Source organism: Eumetopias jubatus, unplaced genomic scaffold (assembly GCF_037043125.1).
Source record: "Eumetopias jubatus isolate StellerSeaLion01/CBP00866 unplaced genomic scaffold, mEumJub1_p1.0 scaffold_1, whole genome shotgun sequence".
Taxonomy (NCBI): domain Eukaryota; kingdom Metazoa; phylum Chordata; class Mammalia; order Carnivora; family Otariidae; genus Eumetopias; species Eumetopias jubatus.
In genome coordinates this window covers 112,373,173-112,393,117 of record NW_028274807.1, presented here as the reverse complement: position 1 = coordinate 112,393,117, position 19,945 = coordinate 112,373,173, and the positions used below count along the sequence as shown (strand labels likewise).

General features: G+C 36.1%; 1 protein-coding gene across 6 annotated transcripts in view; it reads right to left on the bottom strand.

Moving 5' to 3' along the window:
• HLTF (helicase like transcription factor) overlaps positions 1-18,419 on the bottom strand; it is a 49,351-nt gene extending 30,932 nt beyond the window's left edge. For all 6 annotated transcript variants that reach the window (XM_028103049.2, XM_028103050.2, XM_028103051.2 and 3 more), the window contains exons 1-8: positions 18,200-18,419; positions 16,877-17,084; positions 7,934-8,100; positions 6,109-6,242; positions 5,510-5,607; positions 4,400-4,474; positions 3,845-4,036; positions 1,458-1,553 (exon numbers count right to left, since the gene is read on the bottom strand). In XM_028103049.2, coding sequence (XP_027958850.1) covers positions 1,458-1,553; positions 3,845-4,036; positions 4,400-4,474; positions 5,510-5,607; positions 6,109-6,242; positions 7,934-8,100; positions 16,877-17,084; positions 18,200-18,219 — 990 coding nt within the window. In that variant the 5' untranslated portion in view covers positions 18,220-18,419. The remainder of the gene's footprint in view (positions 1-1,457; positions 1,554-3,844; positions 4,037-4,399; positions 4,475-5,509; positions 5,608-6,108; positions 6,243-7,933; positions 8,101-16,876; positions 17,085-18,199) is intronic.
• Positions 18,420-19,945: the final 1,526 nt, after the last annotated feature.

Sequence of the window (19,945 nt, the reverse complement as noted above, 5' to 3'; positions counted from 1 at the left end):
GGAACTTAAATTAATGACATTTCACTCTGTAAGCTTGGAATATCTAAATCTATTTAAAACTGTGTAATATTTTTGTTGCCATAAATTCTTAGCTAGAAATCATTTTCAGCCTCAATTTCAATGAATGTGACAAACCAGATATACTAACACCTTCCTGCTACCTAACACCTTAAATGCATGGCTGATTTTCGGGGGGCAGGGTGCGGGGAAAGGCCTTCCTGATAACAGATAATTTTTTAAGCTGATAATTGCTACTGAAGCTGTAAGCAGTCTTAGGTGGTGGTGTTCTGTTTTAATAACAAAATGTAGGAAGCACAGGATGTAAAGTATCAAACTACTCATGGTAAGGAACTGAATCTCAGATATTTGACAACAGAGTTAAACTCCCAACAAAAGTACAAAGGAGGAAATGCAACCAAGGTGCAGAAATTAATAAAACAGACTCTTAATAAGCAGTGGCAGGAAACTGATACGGAGCCTCTTTGAAAACTAAAAAAATTAGAACAGCAATACAGAAAGTCCAAAAAAGAGGTATAGAAGTATTATACCTTTTGCTCAGTTATTCCCTAAGTTCTTTGAATTTCAAGCTGAAAATGGAAAATAACTGTTTCATTCTAATAACATTTTTCCCATAAAACTATTTTTTTAATTCTTAGAAATGGGAGTATATGTCTATATGCCATATGTAAAAATATGTATAAATTAAGTATCAAGAAAGTCATCCATGTTATCCTCACTAGGACATAATTATCACTATGTATGACTACATTCAGACTCAGACATACATAAATATGCCTTTCCAAAATGAGACTCAATTCTATTCAAAATGTGTCCCTGGCCTTTTTTTTAACTAAAAAAATCATCATAAAAGTGTTCTTCAAAAACAGGATTTTATAGTTAAAAAATATTAAATTTTAAGGCTACATAATAACATAACCGTTACCTTACTGAGAGGAGTTTCTTTTCTGCCTTTAAATAATGCATAGGGGGAAAAGTTTGTACTTTTATCTCTGGAAAAAAATGGATTTCTGATGACTTCCTTCCTTCCATTATTTTTTTTAAACAAATTTATTTTTTTAAGTAGGCTCCACACACCCAGTGTGGAGCCCAACACAGGGCTCATACAACCCTGAGATCAAGACCCGAGCTAAAATCAAAGAGTCGGATGCTTAACCGACTAAGCCACCCAAGGGCCCCTCTGATAACTTCTTTAGTTTCTCTGAAATGGCATTACTGAATCACAGATCATAAACACTTTTAAGATTCTTGATATATATTACCCATTTACCCTCAAGAATGTAGTACACAACTTTCACTCTTTTCAGCAACACATAAGAGAGGCCATTCAGCATTTCTCTAGAAACACTGGGTGTATTATCAATTTTTTGGCAAATTATTTTTTAATGACAAAATTAAAATGAACCAGAGACTTCAGAGAAAACACACTAATACTTTACCTTCTTCAGTTGACTTTTTTTAATTCTTTCAACAGGAAGAGGTTTGCCATCATGGAAGTTGGTAAGAATTACTGCAATGGCTGTCAGAGTTTTGCCCTTTAAAGATGTTTTTAAAAGACAAATGGTCAGACTCTGAAACTCAATTGACCAGAGAACATTCCAAAACCAATTATAAAATCAAATGGGCAAGTATCATATAGCATTCAAGGCCACAGAAGCATACTATTATATTAAATAATCTATTAATAAAAAGAATTCTGTTGATTAAGAAATGCTTTCCCACACTATATTTCTAAGAATTATTAAATGGTTTACTCCATAAAATACTATAAGCATCCCTGAGAAATATGATTCTACTGGAAGACTGCTGTTATAAGATTTTATGTTTAACCCTGAACTAATAACTTTATCATGAAACTACAACTATTTGCTTGCCATGCAGTTCAGAGTTAATTTAAAGTGATTAGTAATTCCAGTATGCACGAGATAATCATTTTATTTTCATTTAAATATCACTGTAAAACTTAAAAACTATAACTTATCAACAAAGCATAAATGACGTATTTCTTGCGCATTTTTCTTAAATAGAAGCATGTAATTTTTCAATACTTTCCATAGGTGAATTTATAATTAGCAACACAGAAATAACTGGCAATTTTAAAACAGTTAAAGCAGCAGTTTTCTAAGTGTAGCCCACAGCTCCTAGAGTTTCCCAGGACCCTCTCAGGAATATGTACAAACCTATTTTCATAATACTGCTAAGGACTAAGCAGCTGGCACATCATACTAGTGGTCATTGTATTCTTAGCTGCCAAATACTTTAAAAAAAAAAAAAGCTAGTTTTAAGAATATTCTGTAAGAATATTCTTGATGAAGCAGGACACATGAGTTTTATTAAATCTTGCCTCAACTACATACGTAAAAGTTGTAAGTATAACAAGAAGGGAAGAACACATAAAAATACTTTCGTTGCACACCAAAATATGACGGTTATCTAGAGAAAAATTACTTGTGAGACTGAGGTTACAAGCTCAACCAGCACCATGCATCACCATGCATCATTTTTTCATGCATCACTATTTTTACTTGAAAGAATGACCAACAACCAGTTATTTATGACTGAATGGCAGACTTTTTTTGAAAAATGAACAAAGTACAGCTATTTTCAAGGGAAAATAATTGACAGATTTGTTGTAAATGATAAAATCTGAACTTTCAAGCAAAAATTAGAATGTTGGAAAACTTGTATCTGACACCATAAGCACAGCAGCTTCCCAAAATGCAAATGCCTAATAAAATTAGCAGTAATATCAAAGAATATAAACTTTTGATACTATATAATGAAATGCATCAACATCTGGCAGATCTTGTAACTCAATGAACCAATATTTTCCAAATAAGCAATGCCTGATGTTATAAAATCATGCATGAGCGCAATATCCATCCAATGTGCAAGCCCACCAATGGATTTTAATACAACAGAGTACAAAAGCTCAGATACAATTTTTAAGTTCGACATTATAACTGTTAACCTTTAATAAACTAATACTTGCTCAATTTTGTTGTTGTATCAAAGAATTATACACAGTTATCTAAAAAGACTACTTTTAAAATACTCCTCCCATTTCCCAACTACATTATCTGTGTGAGGACTAATCCTTATGTACTGGTATACCAAAACACCTTATCACACAGACTGAATGAAAAAGCAGTTATGAGGACTCAGAATTCATCTCTTAGGCCAAACATTATAGAGATTTGCAAAAATGTAAAACAATGCCAGTCTTATCAAAATTACTTTTGTTTTGGAATAGTCCCTTTTCATTTAAAAATATGCTATGTATGTTAATAAGTAATGAGTTTATTTTTAAATTACTAACTTAAAAATTGTTTTAACATCTAATACTATAAATATTGATATAACCCAGAAATACAAAAAGCTCTTTGGGATTGTCAAAAATTTATAAGGGTATAAGGGTTATGGAGACCAAAAAGTATAAAAACTGCTGGTGTAAGGAATCACAAATGTCTATTTAATACTCTGTATATCACAATACTGTGACAAAATACAATTTCATGTAACATTGTTGTCTTTTCCTAAAGAAAACCCATGAAAGATAAGCTACCTTGAATTTCAAAAGAAAATTGAGAAATATGTTTATACATTGCTAATTAATTTAATTGTACCTTAACAAAATAAACTGAAACAAAAAAAACGTAGCCTCATTTTAAGTGCAAGACACAGAGAAAACTGTTCTATACCAAAAGTGAAATCTAGTCCCACACCAGCACCAACATGTTCCTATCTCCTTCTACTTCAAAATTACTTTCTATAAAATTATAATTACAAAATAAAATTTTATTAACTCAAGAAAAAAAATAATTACCAAACCCATATCATCAGCTAAAATTCCTCCATGGACATTTTCTGGTCGCTCCTTCTCAGAAAAATTTGTTATTGTGTTATAGTATAAGTCACTTCGCTGTTCCCAAAATGGTGGAAGGTCTTTACTGTTTTCCCGTGAAACCATCCAAGCTAGAGCTTGTTTTTGATGTGGAAGCAATGGTGTTTCAACAGCCTATAAATAAAAGGAATGTGTTAAATAGAAATTAAACCAGTCCCTTTTCTCCATGCAGATTCTGGAAAACAGCTCATCTTGTGCTAAAAACTGTACAGATTAACAGTGTATTTTAAAATTCCAAATAGTTTTAAATAAAAAATATTGGGGGTGCCTGATTAAGTGTCTGACTTGATTTTGGCTCAGGTCATGATCTTGACGTCGTGGGACTGAGCCCCCGTAGGGCTCCGCACTCAGAGTCGGCTTGAGATTCTCTCTCTCCCTCTGCCCCTCCCCCATCTTGCTCTCTCCCTTTCTAAATAAATCAAATATTTTTAAAAGTTAAATAAATAAATAAATAAATAGGAAATATTGACTCAGTACCTCAGCTGGTTCCATTTCATGAGTTTTATCATCTTCTTTTAAATCTTCAAACAATTTGTCAAATTCTGTTTTAAGCTACAACAAATAGCAACAAGAAACATCATGAAACAAACCAATTAAAATAGTTTCACTTAATTCAGAATTTTCAAATCATTTAATTAACAAAAAGATTTGAATACCAAAAGGTACCTAATATATTCTTTGAGCTGCTACATTGCTCACTGAAGGCAGAATGAATAGGTGCTTTAGGTGTAAGAGGTTGTGTTACAATCCAAAATATGGAAGAAATTAAATCTAGGGTTTGTCACAGCTCTGTCACAAATCTATATATAACATTAGGCAAGAGACTTAACCTTTATGGCCTATATCTTATTCTTATAAAATGAAAGGGATAATTTAGACTTAAGAGTGTCTCTAAGGTTCCTTCTGCCATTGAAATTCTGTGATTCTATTAGCTGTATTCAAAACATTTTGTCAGATCCTACCAGGTCCATTTATTTGACTTTTTTTATGTGAATGACACTTCATTTACTGTTACTGCAAACAACTTGTTATGTGCTACAAAACATTAATAGATGATTTTAACCTTATGCTAATTTAGTTGGTTCTTTAAACTGATCTAATCTAATTCTATAGCAACATGTGTTATAATTACTTTTATAAATCAGCACATGAATACAAAGCAGTAGCCCAGAAGAAATCAGGCCAAATCAAAAAAGTTAGAGAGGTAACCTGGGGTTTACCCACCAGACACAAGCTCAAGCCCTACTAATAACAAGCAGGTAAAATATGGTAACTACAATTAGAAGACAAAAAGGCTAACAGAGATTCTCAGGGTCCTGGGATCAAGCCCCATGTCGGGTTCCCTGCTCAGCAGGGAGTCTGCTTCTCTCTCTCCTTCAGCCCCTCCCACCTGCTCTTGCTTGCTCTCACTTGCTCTCTCTCAAAATCTTTAAAAAAAAGTTTTTTATATATATTCTATAGTGTGTTTCATAACTTAACATACCTGAAGATCACAAGTACTAGAAGATACATATTTATCTTATTCTTTTAAACATCAATCTTCAACATTTAAAATTCACTTTTAGATTACAAAATAAAAAAGCATACCTGCTCAGTTGTCATCTGTACTGCAGCATGAACTGGCATACTATAGCTTGGTCCAGCTCTTCCAGAGCCCCAACTACTTTCTAAACTGAATCCTAAAGCTGTAATTTACAAAATGAATAAAATCACCAAATGATCTTTCAGTAAATAACTTTTAGTTGTGTTCTAAACATACTTAAAAGATTTTTTAACACTAAGAGTCATTAAAAAAATGCCACATTTTTTAACAGACTCTTGCCAAATAAATAATACTTCTTTATTCCCTATTGGGAGATTCTTTTTGTCTATAATTTATCAGACGAAGTTTAAAATCAGGGATTTTAAACCAGATATTATCATTGGGGAAAATTAGGGGAGGGAATACAGGACCTCTTTGTATGTATATGTGCATGTTCTCACACACACACACACGCCCCCTCCTATGAATCGGTAATTATTTCAAAATAAAGAGGAAAAAAAAAAACGGGATTTCCTTAAAAAGATTCCTAAGAAGAGTTACAACTCAGAGCCTTCAACACAAATTATTTCTCAAGAGGAGAAATGTTTTATAATTCCTGCATCTTACAGGAGCAAAATAATAGGAGCTTAAACTCTAAACTTACTTTTTGGTGCAGGACCCAATTTAAATCCATGTTTCTTCAACTGATCTAAAACCGCTTTTCTGTTTTCTTCTTTTCCCCAAAAAGTCATATGGAGAGGCATGGTAAAAGCATTGTTTGCACCAAAAGGAACGACCCTATTATATTTGAGGAGAAAAAAAAGAGAAAATTAGAACTGTTATTTTTACTTCCATTAAGAATGACTATTAAATATTGTAAGCATCACTGGGGTGCCTGAGTGGCTCAGTCGTTAAGCATCTGCCTTCGGCTCTGGTCATGATCCCAGGGTCCTGGGATCGAGCCCCACATCGGGCTCCCTGCTCCATGCTTCCCCCTCTCCCACTCCCCCTGCTTGTGTTCCTTCTCTTGCTGTGTCTCTGTCAAATAAATAAATAAAATCTTTTAAAAAAATAAAATAAAATAAGAAAATATTGTAAGCATCACATTCAAATTTTGCAAGGAAGTGAAATAAGGAACTACTGGGCAAATTAGAATAACAGAAAAAGTACAGGGAACAGGATCAACAACAGTTTCTGTTCCTCTTTTGGAACAGAAAGCCAGAAGAAACTGAAAAGATGGAATAAAGCAGGATAGCCTATAACTGAGATTATAAGATAGGTACAACAGTAAGCTTAATTGAAAGGGAAGAGCTTTCACTAACAGAACCACTGACAATAGCAACCCATTCTAGGACGATGGAGAATGATTTGCAAGAACTACATCTGACCCTTAACAACATGGGGTTTAAGGACACTGACCCCCATGCAGTTAAAAATCCACATATAACTTTTTGATACCCTAAAAACTTAACTACTAATAGCCTATTGTTGACCAGAAGCCTTACCAAAAACATAGTCAATTAACACATATTTTGTAGGTTATATGCATGATAGACTGTGTTCTTAGAGTAAGCTAAAAAAAATTAACAAAATCATAAAGACAGAATACATTCACAGTAGTGTACTGCATTTATTTTAAAAAAATCTGCATTTAAGTGGACCTGTATAGGTCAAACCCATGTTGAAGTGTCAAATATATTTATGATCCATGATTCACTAAAAATTTATTCTCAATATCCAAAAAATTTAATGAACTGAGAATGGAGAAAACAAGTGAGAAGACATTACTGAATATTTGTCATCCAACCTCACCTTTTCATATTCTAAACATTCCATACTTAAATTGAGATCACAGACTAAATGCCTGAAAGAGAAAAAATGGTAACCAAGGAGACTGGGAGTTTTAAAAAAAAGGAAGAGGTGGTAGAACTGGGAGAATACAGGCCTTGCCTAAAGCAGCAGCTGCTACTCTGCTCCAGTCAACTGATGTTCTGTGCAAATGAAGGTCAGATCTTCCATTTGTCAAGAGAAATCTTCACAAATAATTTTCAATTAGGGAAAAAATTAACCTATATAAAATGAATATCCAGATATTTGAATATTGGAAATAAATGAAAAATTATAAAACACTATGTAGGCAAAATGAAACTCACCTACATACGATCACAGGCTACTAGTTTACAACCTCTGATTTAAACAAACACTTCCAAACTCCCAAATCTATGCACTAAAAGGTTTGGACACATGGTATGGATTTCCTAATATTTGAGCCAAAGTCTATTATTTTCCGTGGTAATAATTTAGTAGGAAAGTAAGGGAATAGTTGTTTCATGGCTGGGGTAGTAGAGGCAGATGCAAAAAGAATTAACACATTTATTGAACACATACTAAAAGCATAGTGATAAAAGTTGTCATGGCAACTATATAGCCTCTTAAATTCAAAGACCACAATTTATAATTATTAAAACTAAACTTTGAAAGTACATTACCCTTCAATCTGTGCCAATTTGTTGTCCATGATATAGGCCAAAGCAGCTGCAAGATCTTTCTTTAAATGGCCAACCTGATTTCCATTCACATTGTTTACTTTAATTGCGTTCTTATCATAGGGGTTATTGGGCTCTCGTTGTAACGCAACCATTTCATTATTATTAACCTAATAAATTAACAAACAGATAATATTATAAATAATAAACATACAATAGCTTTCTTCATTTAACTTAATCTGGGCTTTCCATTTTTTTAATACTTACTTAATAACAGCATATAAGAAATGTAGATTTTCTTAGACTCATATTTGTATAGTAATATAAAAATATATTTTATGTTTTTTACAGTATTTTTTAAACTTACATTCACTGGGAAGTTAACAAATCCTTGATATCTGAAAGATACAATCAAAACTAAATAAAAGTTTCACACTAAAATTTTCAACATAACTTCCGAAAACACGTGATCTTTACTGAGTGCTTATTATGTGCCAATGTTCTAAGTACATTACATAGATTTGACTTTTCAAATCTTCACAACTCTATCCGTGGGTACTATCGTTACCCTCATTTTACTGATAAAGACACTAAAGCACAGAAAAGTTAAGTAACTTGACCAAGGTCATAAAGCTATTAAGTAGCAGAACTAGAATTTAAATCCAGGCAGGCTGTTTCCTAAGTCTGATTTCTCCAGACTCTAAAAGGGGAAAAAGATATTAATTATAAGTCAAAATGGAATGAAATTAAGAAAATATGTCCAACCTTCAATTCATGTCATTCTGATTCTACTAGATTAAAAGTTGCCTGAGGGTGATGTCATTGAAAACAGAAGAGTTAAGGACTTCTGAAAATTCTCTCTTCCATAATGGCAATGAAAAAAATGGCAGAAATTGTCAGAATCAACTTTTCCAGACATCTGGAAACCAACCAAAGGATTGCAGAAACCTGGAGGGTGTTAATTCAAAAAAACAAAACAAAACAAAACTAAACAAAACAGCTAAACATCAGTGTCCTAGTCCCATCTCCAGCTCTCAGCTGCATGATAGCCTTTTAAAAATAATCTGCTAAAATTCTTGGTGCAATCTAGTAGTCACCAAAGGGAGTGCAATGGAACAGAATCTTTCAAAGATTAATTTCCAAAGAACTGTCATTATTTGACCTGTATGATGGTTCTCCAGAATATCCTCATTTGCAAAGTGCTTTCTATTGGAAAGCACTACAAAAAAACCTTCCTTGGGTGGGTGTTTGTTAGAAACAATTTTACAGGCAGCAGGTAACAGCTGGAGCAAACAATACAATAACCAAAAGGATTAAAAGGAAAGCTGGGGACTAAGATGTCCACTAAGGCTCTGAAAAGCTCCAATATATTCCTGGGAATGTATAAGGCCATATTCAAGCAGAGGGCTGTATGCATGCCCGGGGCTGTGCATATGATCAGGAAAAGACCTAAGAAGACCATAAGCTCACACCTCTGGCTAAACTTAAGGCTCTGAACAAGCAGGACATGAAGGTTAAGGAAGAACTGTCAACTGAAGGAGTGCCCCAAGTGCATACAGATCCCCATAGTAAAGACGGATAGATTTACTGGTTCTGGTTTAATCATAAGCTGACCATTAAGCTAACCAAGTACAGACATCAGTAGATTTTACAGGGTTAATTCAAGAAAATCACTAAACAAGCAACAATTTCCAAAATCAGCAACAACAAACAACCCTGGAGAGGGAGAAGAATCTAATTTTTACAGTTACCACATTATTTAAAATGTCTACTTTTCGACAGTAACAACAAAAGAGACATGCAAAGAAATGAGAAAGTATGGTTCACTCATAGGAAAAAAACTATCAACTGTCCCTGAGGAAGCACAGATGTTTGACCTACTAGGAAAAAAATTTAAATTTTAAGTATGTTCAAAAACCTAAAGCAAACCATGTCTAAAAAACTAAAGGAAAACATAAAAACTATGTCTCACCAAATACAAAGTCTGTTGTCAAAAAGTACAGTAAAGTAAAAAAAAAATTCAGTAGAGAGGCTCAACAGCAGATTATGTGGAGGCAGAAGTTATCAATGAAGATGAAGACATTCGATGGGAGTCTAAGAACAGTTACAGAGTCTGAGGAATATATAGAAAAAATGAAGAAACATGAACAGGCCTCAGAGATCTGTGGGACGATAGCAACCATATCTAAGATACACATCAGTCTCAGAAGGGGAGGAGAAAAAAGGGTAGAAAGGAAATTTGAAGAAATAATAGCTGAGAACTCCCCAAATTTGATGAAAAACATTAATCTACATATCTTAGAAACTCAACAAACTCCAAATAAACTAAACTTAAAGAGATCTAAATCCAGACACATCATAATCAAGCTGTGGAAAAAAATGCTGAAAGCAACAAGAGGAGCAACTCCTTATTTATAGGAGGATCCTCAATAAGATTAACATCCGATTTCTCATTAGAAAGCATAGAGGCCAAAAGATAGTGGAATAACTTTTCAAAGTGCTTCAAAAAAAACTAAAGCCAAGAACTCTGTATCTGATAAAATTACCCTTCGAAAGTATAGGAGAAATTAAGACATTCCAGTTAAACAATAACTGAGAAATCACCACCAAGACCTGTCCTGTAAGAAATATTAAAGAGAGGGGCGCCTGGGGTGGCTCAGTCATTAAGCGGCTGCCTTCGGCTCAGGTCATGATCTCAGGGTCCTGGGATCGAACCCCACATCGGGCTCCCTGCTCCGCGGGAAGCCCGCTTCTCCCTCTCCCACTCCCCCTGCTTGTGTTCCCTCTCTAGTTGTCTCTGTCAAATAAATAACTAAAATCTTTAAAAAAAAAATTATAAGAGAGACCTACAGGCTGAAATCAAAGGACTAGACAATAACGTGAATCTACACAAAGAAATAAGGACTACAGGTAAAGGTAATTAAATGGGTAAATATAAAAAGTATACATTTTTTGTTTTTAACTTTTTTCTCCCACCTGAATAAAAGTGCATAAAACAATTATAAATCTGTGTTGATGTGCATACACTGTAAATAAAGATGTAATTTGTATGTTAACAGCACAAAGGAATGGGGAAAGAGGGAAATGGAGCTTTCTATAAGCAAAATTTTTATATGCTATTGAAATTAAGTTGGCACTAATCCAAACTAGATTCTTATGAATTAAGATATTAATTGTAATTCCCCAGAGCAACAACTAAGGAAACAACTCAAAATATACAGTGAAAGAAATGAGGAAATTAAAATGGCACACTAGAAAATATTAACGCAAAAGATGGCAGTAATGGTTAGACCCAAGAGCCACATATTGTATGGTTTCATTCTGTGTGATGTGTAGAGTAGGCACAGCCATAGAAATAGAAAATAAATGAGTAGATATCAGGGACTGAGAAGAGAGAGTAATAGCAAGTGATTTCTAAAGCGTATAGGGTTCTTTCTGGAGTGACAAAACATTATGGAATCAGACAGTGGGGATGGTTGCACAACCTTGTGAATACAAACCACTCAACTGTACTTTAAAAATGGTGAATTTTGGGACACCTGTGTCGCTCAGTTGGTTAAGCGTCTGCCGTCAGCTCAGGTAATGATCCCAGCGTCCTGGGATAGAGTCCTGCATCAGGCTCCTTGCTCAGCAGGGAGCCTGCTTCTCCCTCTGCCTGCCCTTCCCCCTGCTTGTGTGTGCACGCTCACGAGCTCTCGCTCTCTCTGACAAATAAATAAAATCTCTAAAAAATAAAAATGGTGAATTTTATGGTAGTGAATTATCACTTTAATACCCTGAAAAAGACAAAGGAATGCTGCTTCAAACCACCACCACCATCTGTTTACTGATTCAAGATTCACTATAGCCTGACCAGTCAGATTATCAGACAGATATTGCTCTCTAGCCCTTTGGAGATATTCATAAAGCATAGCTCTGTTCTCTCCCAGTCCCATCCTTTCTGCCAATGCCTGTAAGCATGATCTTTTTTTAAACCAAATTATGCATATTCCAAGAAATATATAACCCCAAAAAGTTAGGTAAAAAAACTTACTTTTTTAAGATTTCATCTCAAATTAGATAATTTTCTTTTATTGTAATAAATCATCACTTATTAAAAGTCGGTAACTGTGATTTACTACAGATGATAGCCAATTACTGCTAGTAGATAGATAGTAGATAATAATTAATGATAGAATTTAAAATAGAATACATATAGGCCAAAATGCTAAAGACTATAAAGACAAAGAAAATGAGGTCTGAACACCAAGACAGAAAAGGACGTATTAAAAAAGATTAAAAACAGGGTGCCTGGGTGGCTCAGTCATTAAGCATCTGCCTTCAGCTCAGGTCATGATCCCAGGGTCCTGGGATCGAGTCCCCCATCTAGCTCCCTGCTCAGCAGGAAGCCTGCTTCTCCCTCTCCCACTCCCCCTGCTTGTGTTCCTGCTCTCGCTATATCTCTCTGTCAAATAAATAAATAAAATCTTAAAAAAAAAGATTAAAAACAAAGAGAATTACAACTAATTATAACAATATATTTTTTAAAGATTTTATTTATCTATTTGACAGAGAGACACGGTGAGAGAGGGAACACAAGCAGGCTTCCTGCTGAGCAGGGAGCCTGATGTGGGGCTCGATCTCAGGAACCTGGGATCATGACCTGAGCCAAAGGCAGACGCTTAACGACTGAGCCACCCAGGCACCCCATAACAAATAGGAAAGAAATAATCTATTTTATTATAAAATACTTAGACATGTCAAGAAATAAAAAACTTAACCATAAGCTCACAAAAACACATTAAAAAAAAAAACATTTAAAAATTAGCAATGCCTGGGGCACCTGGATGGCTGTCAGTTAAGCCTCTGACTCTTGACTTCGGCTCAGGTCATGATCTCAGGGAGCTCCAGCACCACACACAGGGCTTGGTGCTCAGCAGGGAGTCTGCTTCTGTCCTGGGTTCTCCCTCTGCCCCTCCCCCTGTTCAGGTACAAGCACTTGCGTGCGCGTTCACTCTCTCAAATAAATGAATAGGGGAACCTGGGTGGCTAAGTTGGTTAAGCATCTGCCCTCAGCTCAGGTCATAATCCAGGGGTCCTGGAATTGAGCCCCACGTCAGGCTCCCTGCTCAGTGGGGAGTCTGCTTTTCCTTCCCCCTCTGCCCTTCCCCTCTCTCCCCCACCCACTGGTGATCTCTCTCTCTCTCTCAACTAAATAAATAAAATCTTTAAAAATAAAATAGTCAGTTGAGCGTCTGCCTTCGGCTCAGGTCATGATTCCAGGGTTCTGGGATTGAGCCCCACATTGGGCTCCCTCCTCCACGGGAAGCCTGCTTCTCCCTCTCCCTATTCCCCCGCTTGTGTTCCCTCTCTCACTGTGTCTGTCAAATAAATAAATAAAATCTTTAAAAAATTAAAAATAAAAATAAATTAAATAATCTTAAAAAATTAGCAATGCCGGGCACCTGGGTGGCTCAGTCGTTAAGCGTCTGCCTTCGGCTCAGGTCATGATCCCAGGGTCCTGGGATCGAGTCCCGCATCGGGCTCCCTGCTCAGTGGGAAGCCTGCTTCTCCCTCTCCCACTCCCCCTGCTTGTGTTCCTGCTCTCACTGTCTCTCTCTGTCAAATAAAAAAAAAAAAAAAAACTTAAAAAAAAAATTAGCAATGCCAACTTTATATATCAAAACTTAGGAGATATAGCTAATACAGTACTTTGAAAAATGTTTAAGATTAAAAGCTATTATTATTAAGATTAAAATTAAGCATTCAAATCAGAAATCTAAAAATAAAATAAACTTAAGGAAAATAGGATAACAGAATATAAAACAGAAAACAATGAAGAAAAATAACAACCATAAGAAAAATCCAAGAAAGGTTGTTTGAAAAGATGAAACATAAATCTCTACCAAGGCTAACTGACAAAAACTAGACACAAATATATAACACAAAGAATGAACACAGTTAAAATATTTTCAAGTATAAATGTTACTAAGCACAACTCTGTAGCATAAATTTGAAATTTTAAATAGATGCTCTTCTTTAAAAATATAAATTGCCAAAACTGACTAAGTAAGTATTTGAATTATGCTGAGTTTGAATGAAGCTAGTATTAAAGAGTACATAATGTATGACTTAATGCATATAAAGCTCTGGAACAGGCTAAACTGATACCAACAGAAATTAGATTGTAGTTGTTAGGGCAGGTACAGCAGAAATGACTGCAATGAAACACAACAGAACTTTCAGGGGTGATAGAAATAATCTATATCTTGACTAGAATGGTGATTATCATGTATTTATCTTTGTCAAAACTCTTGGAATCATATACTTAGAAATGCATATTTTCTAAAAAAAAAAAAGGGGGGGTGCCTGGGTGGCTCAGTCATTAAGTGTCTGCCCTTGGCTGGATCATGATCCCAGGATCCTGGGATCAAGCCCCACATTGGGCTCCCTGCTCCACGGGAAGCCTGCTTCTCCCTCTCTCACGCCCCCTGCTTGTGTTCCCTCTCTCGCTGTGTCTCTCTCTGTCAAATAAATAAATAAAATCTTAAAAAAAAAAAAAATGTATTTTCTCATGTAAATCACATCTTAATTAAACTGGAAAAAGTTGAAAATAATAAGTATGCAAAGATAAATACCTCAATTTTTACTATATTTTCATAATAGTGATCAACCTCAAAATGTCCATCAATAAGGAAATTAAAAATACGATATAGATTTGTACTGACATGAAAAGACAGTCCTAATATTTTACCAGGAGAAAAAAGGGTGATCACTATAATAGACATAATAACAATCTCAATTTTTAATACATAATATGATTTCAATTTACATGCATATGCCCACAGAGTAAAGTGTGAAAAAATAAAATGAATAACTTATGGTCCAGGATGATAAACTACAGGGAGATTTAATGGTTTTTCTTTTAGCCATTTTAAAATAATGAGTATCTATTACTTATAAAATAAATAATACATATTTTAAAAACAAAAAAAGTGATGATTATTTTTAATGGGCTCAACATTTTTATTAGCTTACTAGTGTCATAGAAATTATTCTAAGCTCAACAAATAGTAAATGTTCTAAGATCAGAAACCATAATCTAGTATTTCACAATGGCTTAAAATAATTTAGAAAACAATCTAAGTTTTGAAAAAATAGCACAAATCAGAAATAGGCAAGCTCAGAGATAGATATGGGAACTAAAGAGAGATGGATGGGAGATAAGAACCAATAGATTTCAGGAAAAAATTAGAAATGAAAAACTATTTCAGAATTAAAAACCAGAAAGAACACAAAGTGCACAGACCTTGTGGAAAACATGGTAAGAGAAATAAATGATGAAAAATTAAAAAGTGAAGAAGTATGACAGAAAGGATTTCAGAGAAAATAATAAGCATATACACAGGCATAGATACATGCAGAGGAGATCTAACAGATAGATGGTAGAATGGAGTCCCTGAAAAACAAAGCAAGCATTTAAAACTGTAATTAAAGAAAAATTTTCTGAAATAGAAGAAAATGAAGTTACAGGGCAATCATAAGAATACCCCAATAAAACTACTAGATTTTCAAAATAAGGAAAAATATTCTTTAGTTATGGAGGCAAAAATTCCCAATTCACTTATATGGGAGAGAAATCATATTGTCATCAGAATTCTCACCAACATTTTATGCAACATCAAAATATAGAGAGAAAATACGGGCTAAAGACTTTATATTTAGCCAAACTGCCCTTCAATATAAATGTCACAATTAGAAACATACAGAAACTCGGGAAATCCTTCTTTCCTAAGAAATCTCCTGAACAACACATTTCAGACAATTACAAAATAATCTAAGAAGCTCCGATATAAAGAAAATATAGGAGGGGTGCCTACGTGGGGTGGTTCAGTCAGTTAAGTGTCTCAGGGTCATGAGATCCAGCCCCTTGTGGGGCTCCACACTTGAACCTGCTTAAGATTCTCTCTTCCTCTCCTTCTGCCCCTCCCCCCTCATGCTCTGGCATGCTCTTTTTCAAAAAAAACACAACTATAAAAAGACATTTTTAAACAATTAAGAAAACTGGTTATGGATTAGTTATTAGATATAATGAAGAATTACTAATTTTGTTAAGTATGAAAATGACAAAGTCTGAACTTTTTTAGAGACATACTGAATTATATGGATGTAAACTGAAACAGTAGAGATTTTTTTTGTCCTAAAGGACAAAAGAAAAAGTGATGAAAGAAATGTGAGAAAAATTTGTTAACCGCTGAATCACAGGTATATGGGAGTTTGTTATACTATTCTACTTTTATGCATGCTTAAAATATTTCATAATAAAGATGAAAACTAGTGACACATCATCCAAATAACACAGAAACATACTACATAACCATAACAAAGACAACTTCTCACCAGATATAAAGTCATATATTATCTCTGTCTCACATACACACAATACAAATAGAGATACAGAAAGATAGATGTAGGGAGAAAAATTGGGAGACAGATAGTCTTACTACATAAAGGAAAAAAAAAAGGACCTAAAAATAGACAATTCCCTTATCTAATAGGAATTAATCTTCCTAAATTAAAAATATTGGAAGTACAGAAATGCGCTAAGGGACAGAAGAGGAGAAAGCAAAGAACTGACTTGGAAGTTATTCTACAAATACACCCCTAGTATCTAACCTTCCTAAGCTTCAGTTCTTCAGTTATAAAAAGGGGATAATAGATGTTCTATCTACCTTCGAGTCATTATAGCCATCAAATGAAACCATACAGGTAAAAGTGCTTTATATATTACAATCAGGATATAAATACAAAAGAAAATTGGCCATTAAATATTTGTTATCTCTTACCCAGATACATTCTACTTAAAGTAAAATAAGTATTAATTGTACATATCACCTTCAAATTCTTATCTTCTGGGTTAACAAGATAAATATATTTCAACTTAATATCTAATATTATTATACTCACTACTCCTGTGTAATAGCGTAGTCCAACTACATGACCTCTCAAAGTTCCAAATAAAACTGAATCTAGCTCTTCATCACTAGTTAGGAAGTCGTCTGGAGGTATAATATCTTGGAATTCAAAACGGGGAAAGAAAGTTGGATATGAGAGGCGTGGAAAATTTCCATGGGCTCCATATTGGACAGTCTGCAAGTACTTCCAAACAGGATCTCTATTAAAAAAGAAAAAGCACAGGAAAATGATACAATATTTAACTAAAGACCATATTATATTTATAGGCCAATTGTTTTCTCATTTTATTTCAACATGTTAAATCTTTAGTGGGAACTGCTGTATAAAGATTGACAGAGTGTTACTATGGGTAAAGCAGGAATTGGAGTGAGTGGAGAAGGTTTCCAGGAACCCTACCTGTTCAGTAATGCCTCTTCTACCTACCGAGTACTCAAAATGAAAACTCCAACAAGGGCTCACAAATCTTTTCCCTAGTGATGATCATCTATTTAAATTGAGATGTATATGATGTAACTCTAATTACACACCAAATTTCAATAAAAATTGAACTGGAAACGACTTGCAAATATGGAACTATTATTATGTGTGACGCCATTTATACGGTTACAGATAATACATCCAGCATTCACTATTTTAATTCTCTCCAAACAGAACCCTTATTCAGACCACCAAATCATGCCATCATGGGAAGGTGACCTCAAGCCTCCCATTCCCGTTGGTTTAAGGGTACCCTCAATCCCATGGATAACTGTTCCAGGAACAGGCATGTACACCAATTTCGAAAATGAAAAATAAGGGGAAGTTCGTTGAGAGGCTTCCTGAAAGTTTCCACTCTCCTAAGAACAGATGGAAGCTATTTCCCCGCGTTTTCCTTGAACGCCGCGCATACCTCTTTGGCTCCACTGCAAATACATATCAATGTCTGTGCATGCACATCAACTGTGAGCTACTTGGGGACAAGGGCTTTCTTAATTGGCCCTTTATTCCGAGCACACCATCTAGCGCACAGTGAGCATCTAACGTGTGTTCGCTGAATAAAGCTCAGATCAGGATCCCGGCTTAAGAGTGGAGCTTTGAACCCTAGGCCCCCCACAGCCCCTGAAAGAGATTTCTCCAAGGCCCTGGCATGAGGCTGGCCTGAGGAGCCTCCGCTCGCCAGCCAAGGCTATGCATTTATTTCTCCCGCGCCGATGAGCCACCACAAGCTGCACCGAGAACGCGAGGAGAACTCAAAGGGAACGCGGGGAAGGTCAGGTTCATTTGGGGACGCCGACAGGCCGTTACCCCGCGCCCCACCCCCTCCGCCCCCTTCACCTCTTGAACATCCAGGACATGGCGCTGAGCGGGTAACGAACGGAACGCTTGGGCGCCCCAGATAGCTCTCGAGTCGGCTCAATGCGCCTCCCTCCAGGCCCCACAGTCGAGAAGCACAGGGTAGGTTCCTGAGCGCCGGAGGAAAAACGCTCTCGTGGAAGTGAATCGCCGCGAGTCTAATCAGACGTCGACGCAGTCGCCTTCTAGCAACAATCTGAGAGACCAGTGACGCTTTGTGACTGACACTGGCAAAGTCCAATCGCGAGGAGGGAGCCTACGGCAACGAGCCAATCAGAGCATGGAAAGGAGGGCAACTCCGCCCCACGCAGGGATTCAAAGACTGTAGGGGGTCCCGGCTGCAGGGGCGGTTCCATCCGGGTTCTTCCCCGCCCCCGAGGCGAGCGCGCGGGAAAGCCACGCGGCCCTAGGAGTACGAGTGATATGCCGGTGGTGTCTGCGTTTTCTGCTTGATTCCCAGCTTCAAACACAGGGAGACAACTCTCTTTTCCACTGTTTGCCCCAGGCCTTAAGTCTCAGCCCCATTCTTCAGGCCTTACCTCATCCTGCCTCATCCCTACCTCATCTGATGTGACCTGTAACAGGATCTTCCACTGAATGTGCTCCGCGATTTTACTAGCCCCGGAGCTACCAACAAGTTACTTTCTTTCATTTCCTGGGGTGAATCTCGAGTGGTTACCCTAAAACTATTCATCTTAAGCGTCACTAGCGAATCTATGAGACACAACGAATTCAGAAGTGTTTAATTGGAATTTAGGTTTACTGAGTTCCCCCCCCTCCATTTTCCTTTTTTAAGGAAAATTTTCATTTCTAGCAGTTGGTGATTGCTGGGAGTGGTGAGCAGGACCAGCTTTACCTGAGGCATGTGGCTGCCCATGTGAACAGGTGGAAAGAAGCTTGTTTTCCTCGGGGACGACAGGAGGAACAGAGCTCCACAGTTGGCTTTTGAGTCTGAGGAGAATCAGAGAACTGTACTTTGGGTACAGTAGGCTGGCTGCAACCAAGGGGCTGGCAAGGCTGAGCTCTGCACCTTGGGAGCCCAGAAGAAATTAAGTCAGCTGACCTTTTAACTGGTGCAACAGCAGCACCAGAGTAAGAAGCTGGTGGTGGTTTTGAACCGCACTAAGTCTCCGTGTAACTGTGAAAGGAGAATTGTAGGATCAAAGAGGAAATGTATTTGTGAACGTGGTCAATATTGACACTTGCCCTTCATAGAGTGGTCCATTTTACATTTCCTTCAGCAGAGTATGAAGAGTAGTCAAGACAGTTTTTCAAGAGGCATTTGTTCATTTTCTTAAGCTATCATCTGTAAGCATGAACCAGCAATGGAAAGAGAAATTGAATTTGCAGCAATTTATTACTTCATTTCACTAAACAGAAAGAAGATGATGAAGATGAAAACAGTGGTATTTCAAATTATTTTAATTTACTTTCTTCTGGAAGTATTAGACAAATGGCAATATAGTTCAATTTTTGGTGTGCCAGAGTCTAAAGTTCTTAGAAAATACGCCAGAAAATGCTCAGACTGAAAATGTTGTATGTGTAAAATCAATGAAGAAGCCATGATCATTAGACTGAAAGATAAAATTGCAAATATGAAAATACAGATAAACCTGACTCCTTAAGATCTGTAATGATTGCCCCATTGTTAAAGAATGCAGATTAAGGTAAAACAAAATTGCTATTTAAAGTCAACTTCTTTGTCCACTCTGTCACTATTTTACATCT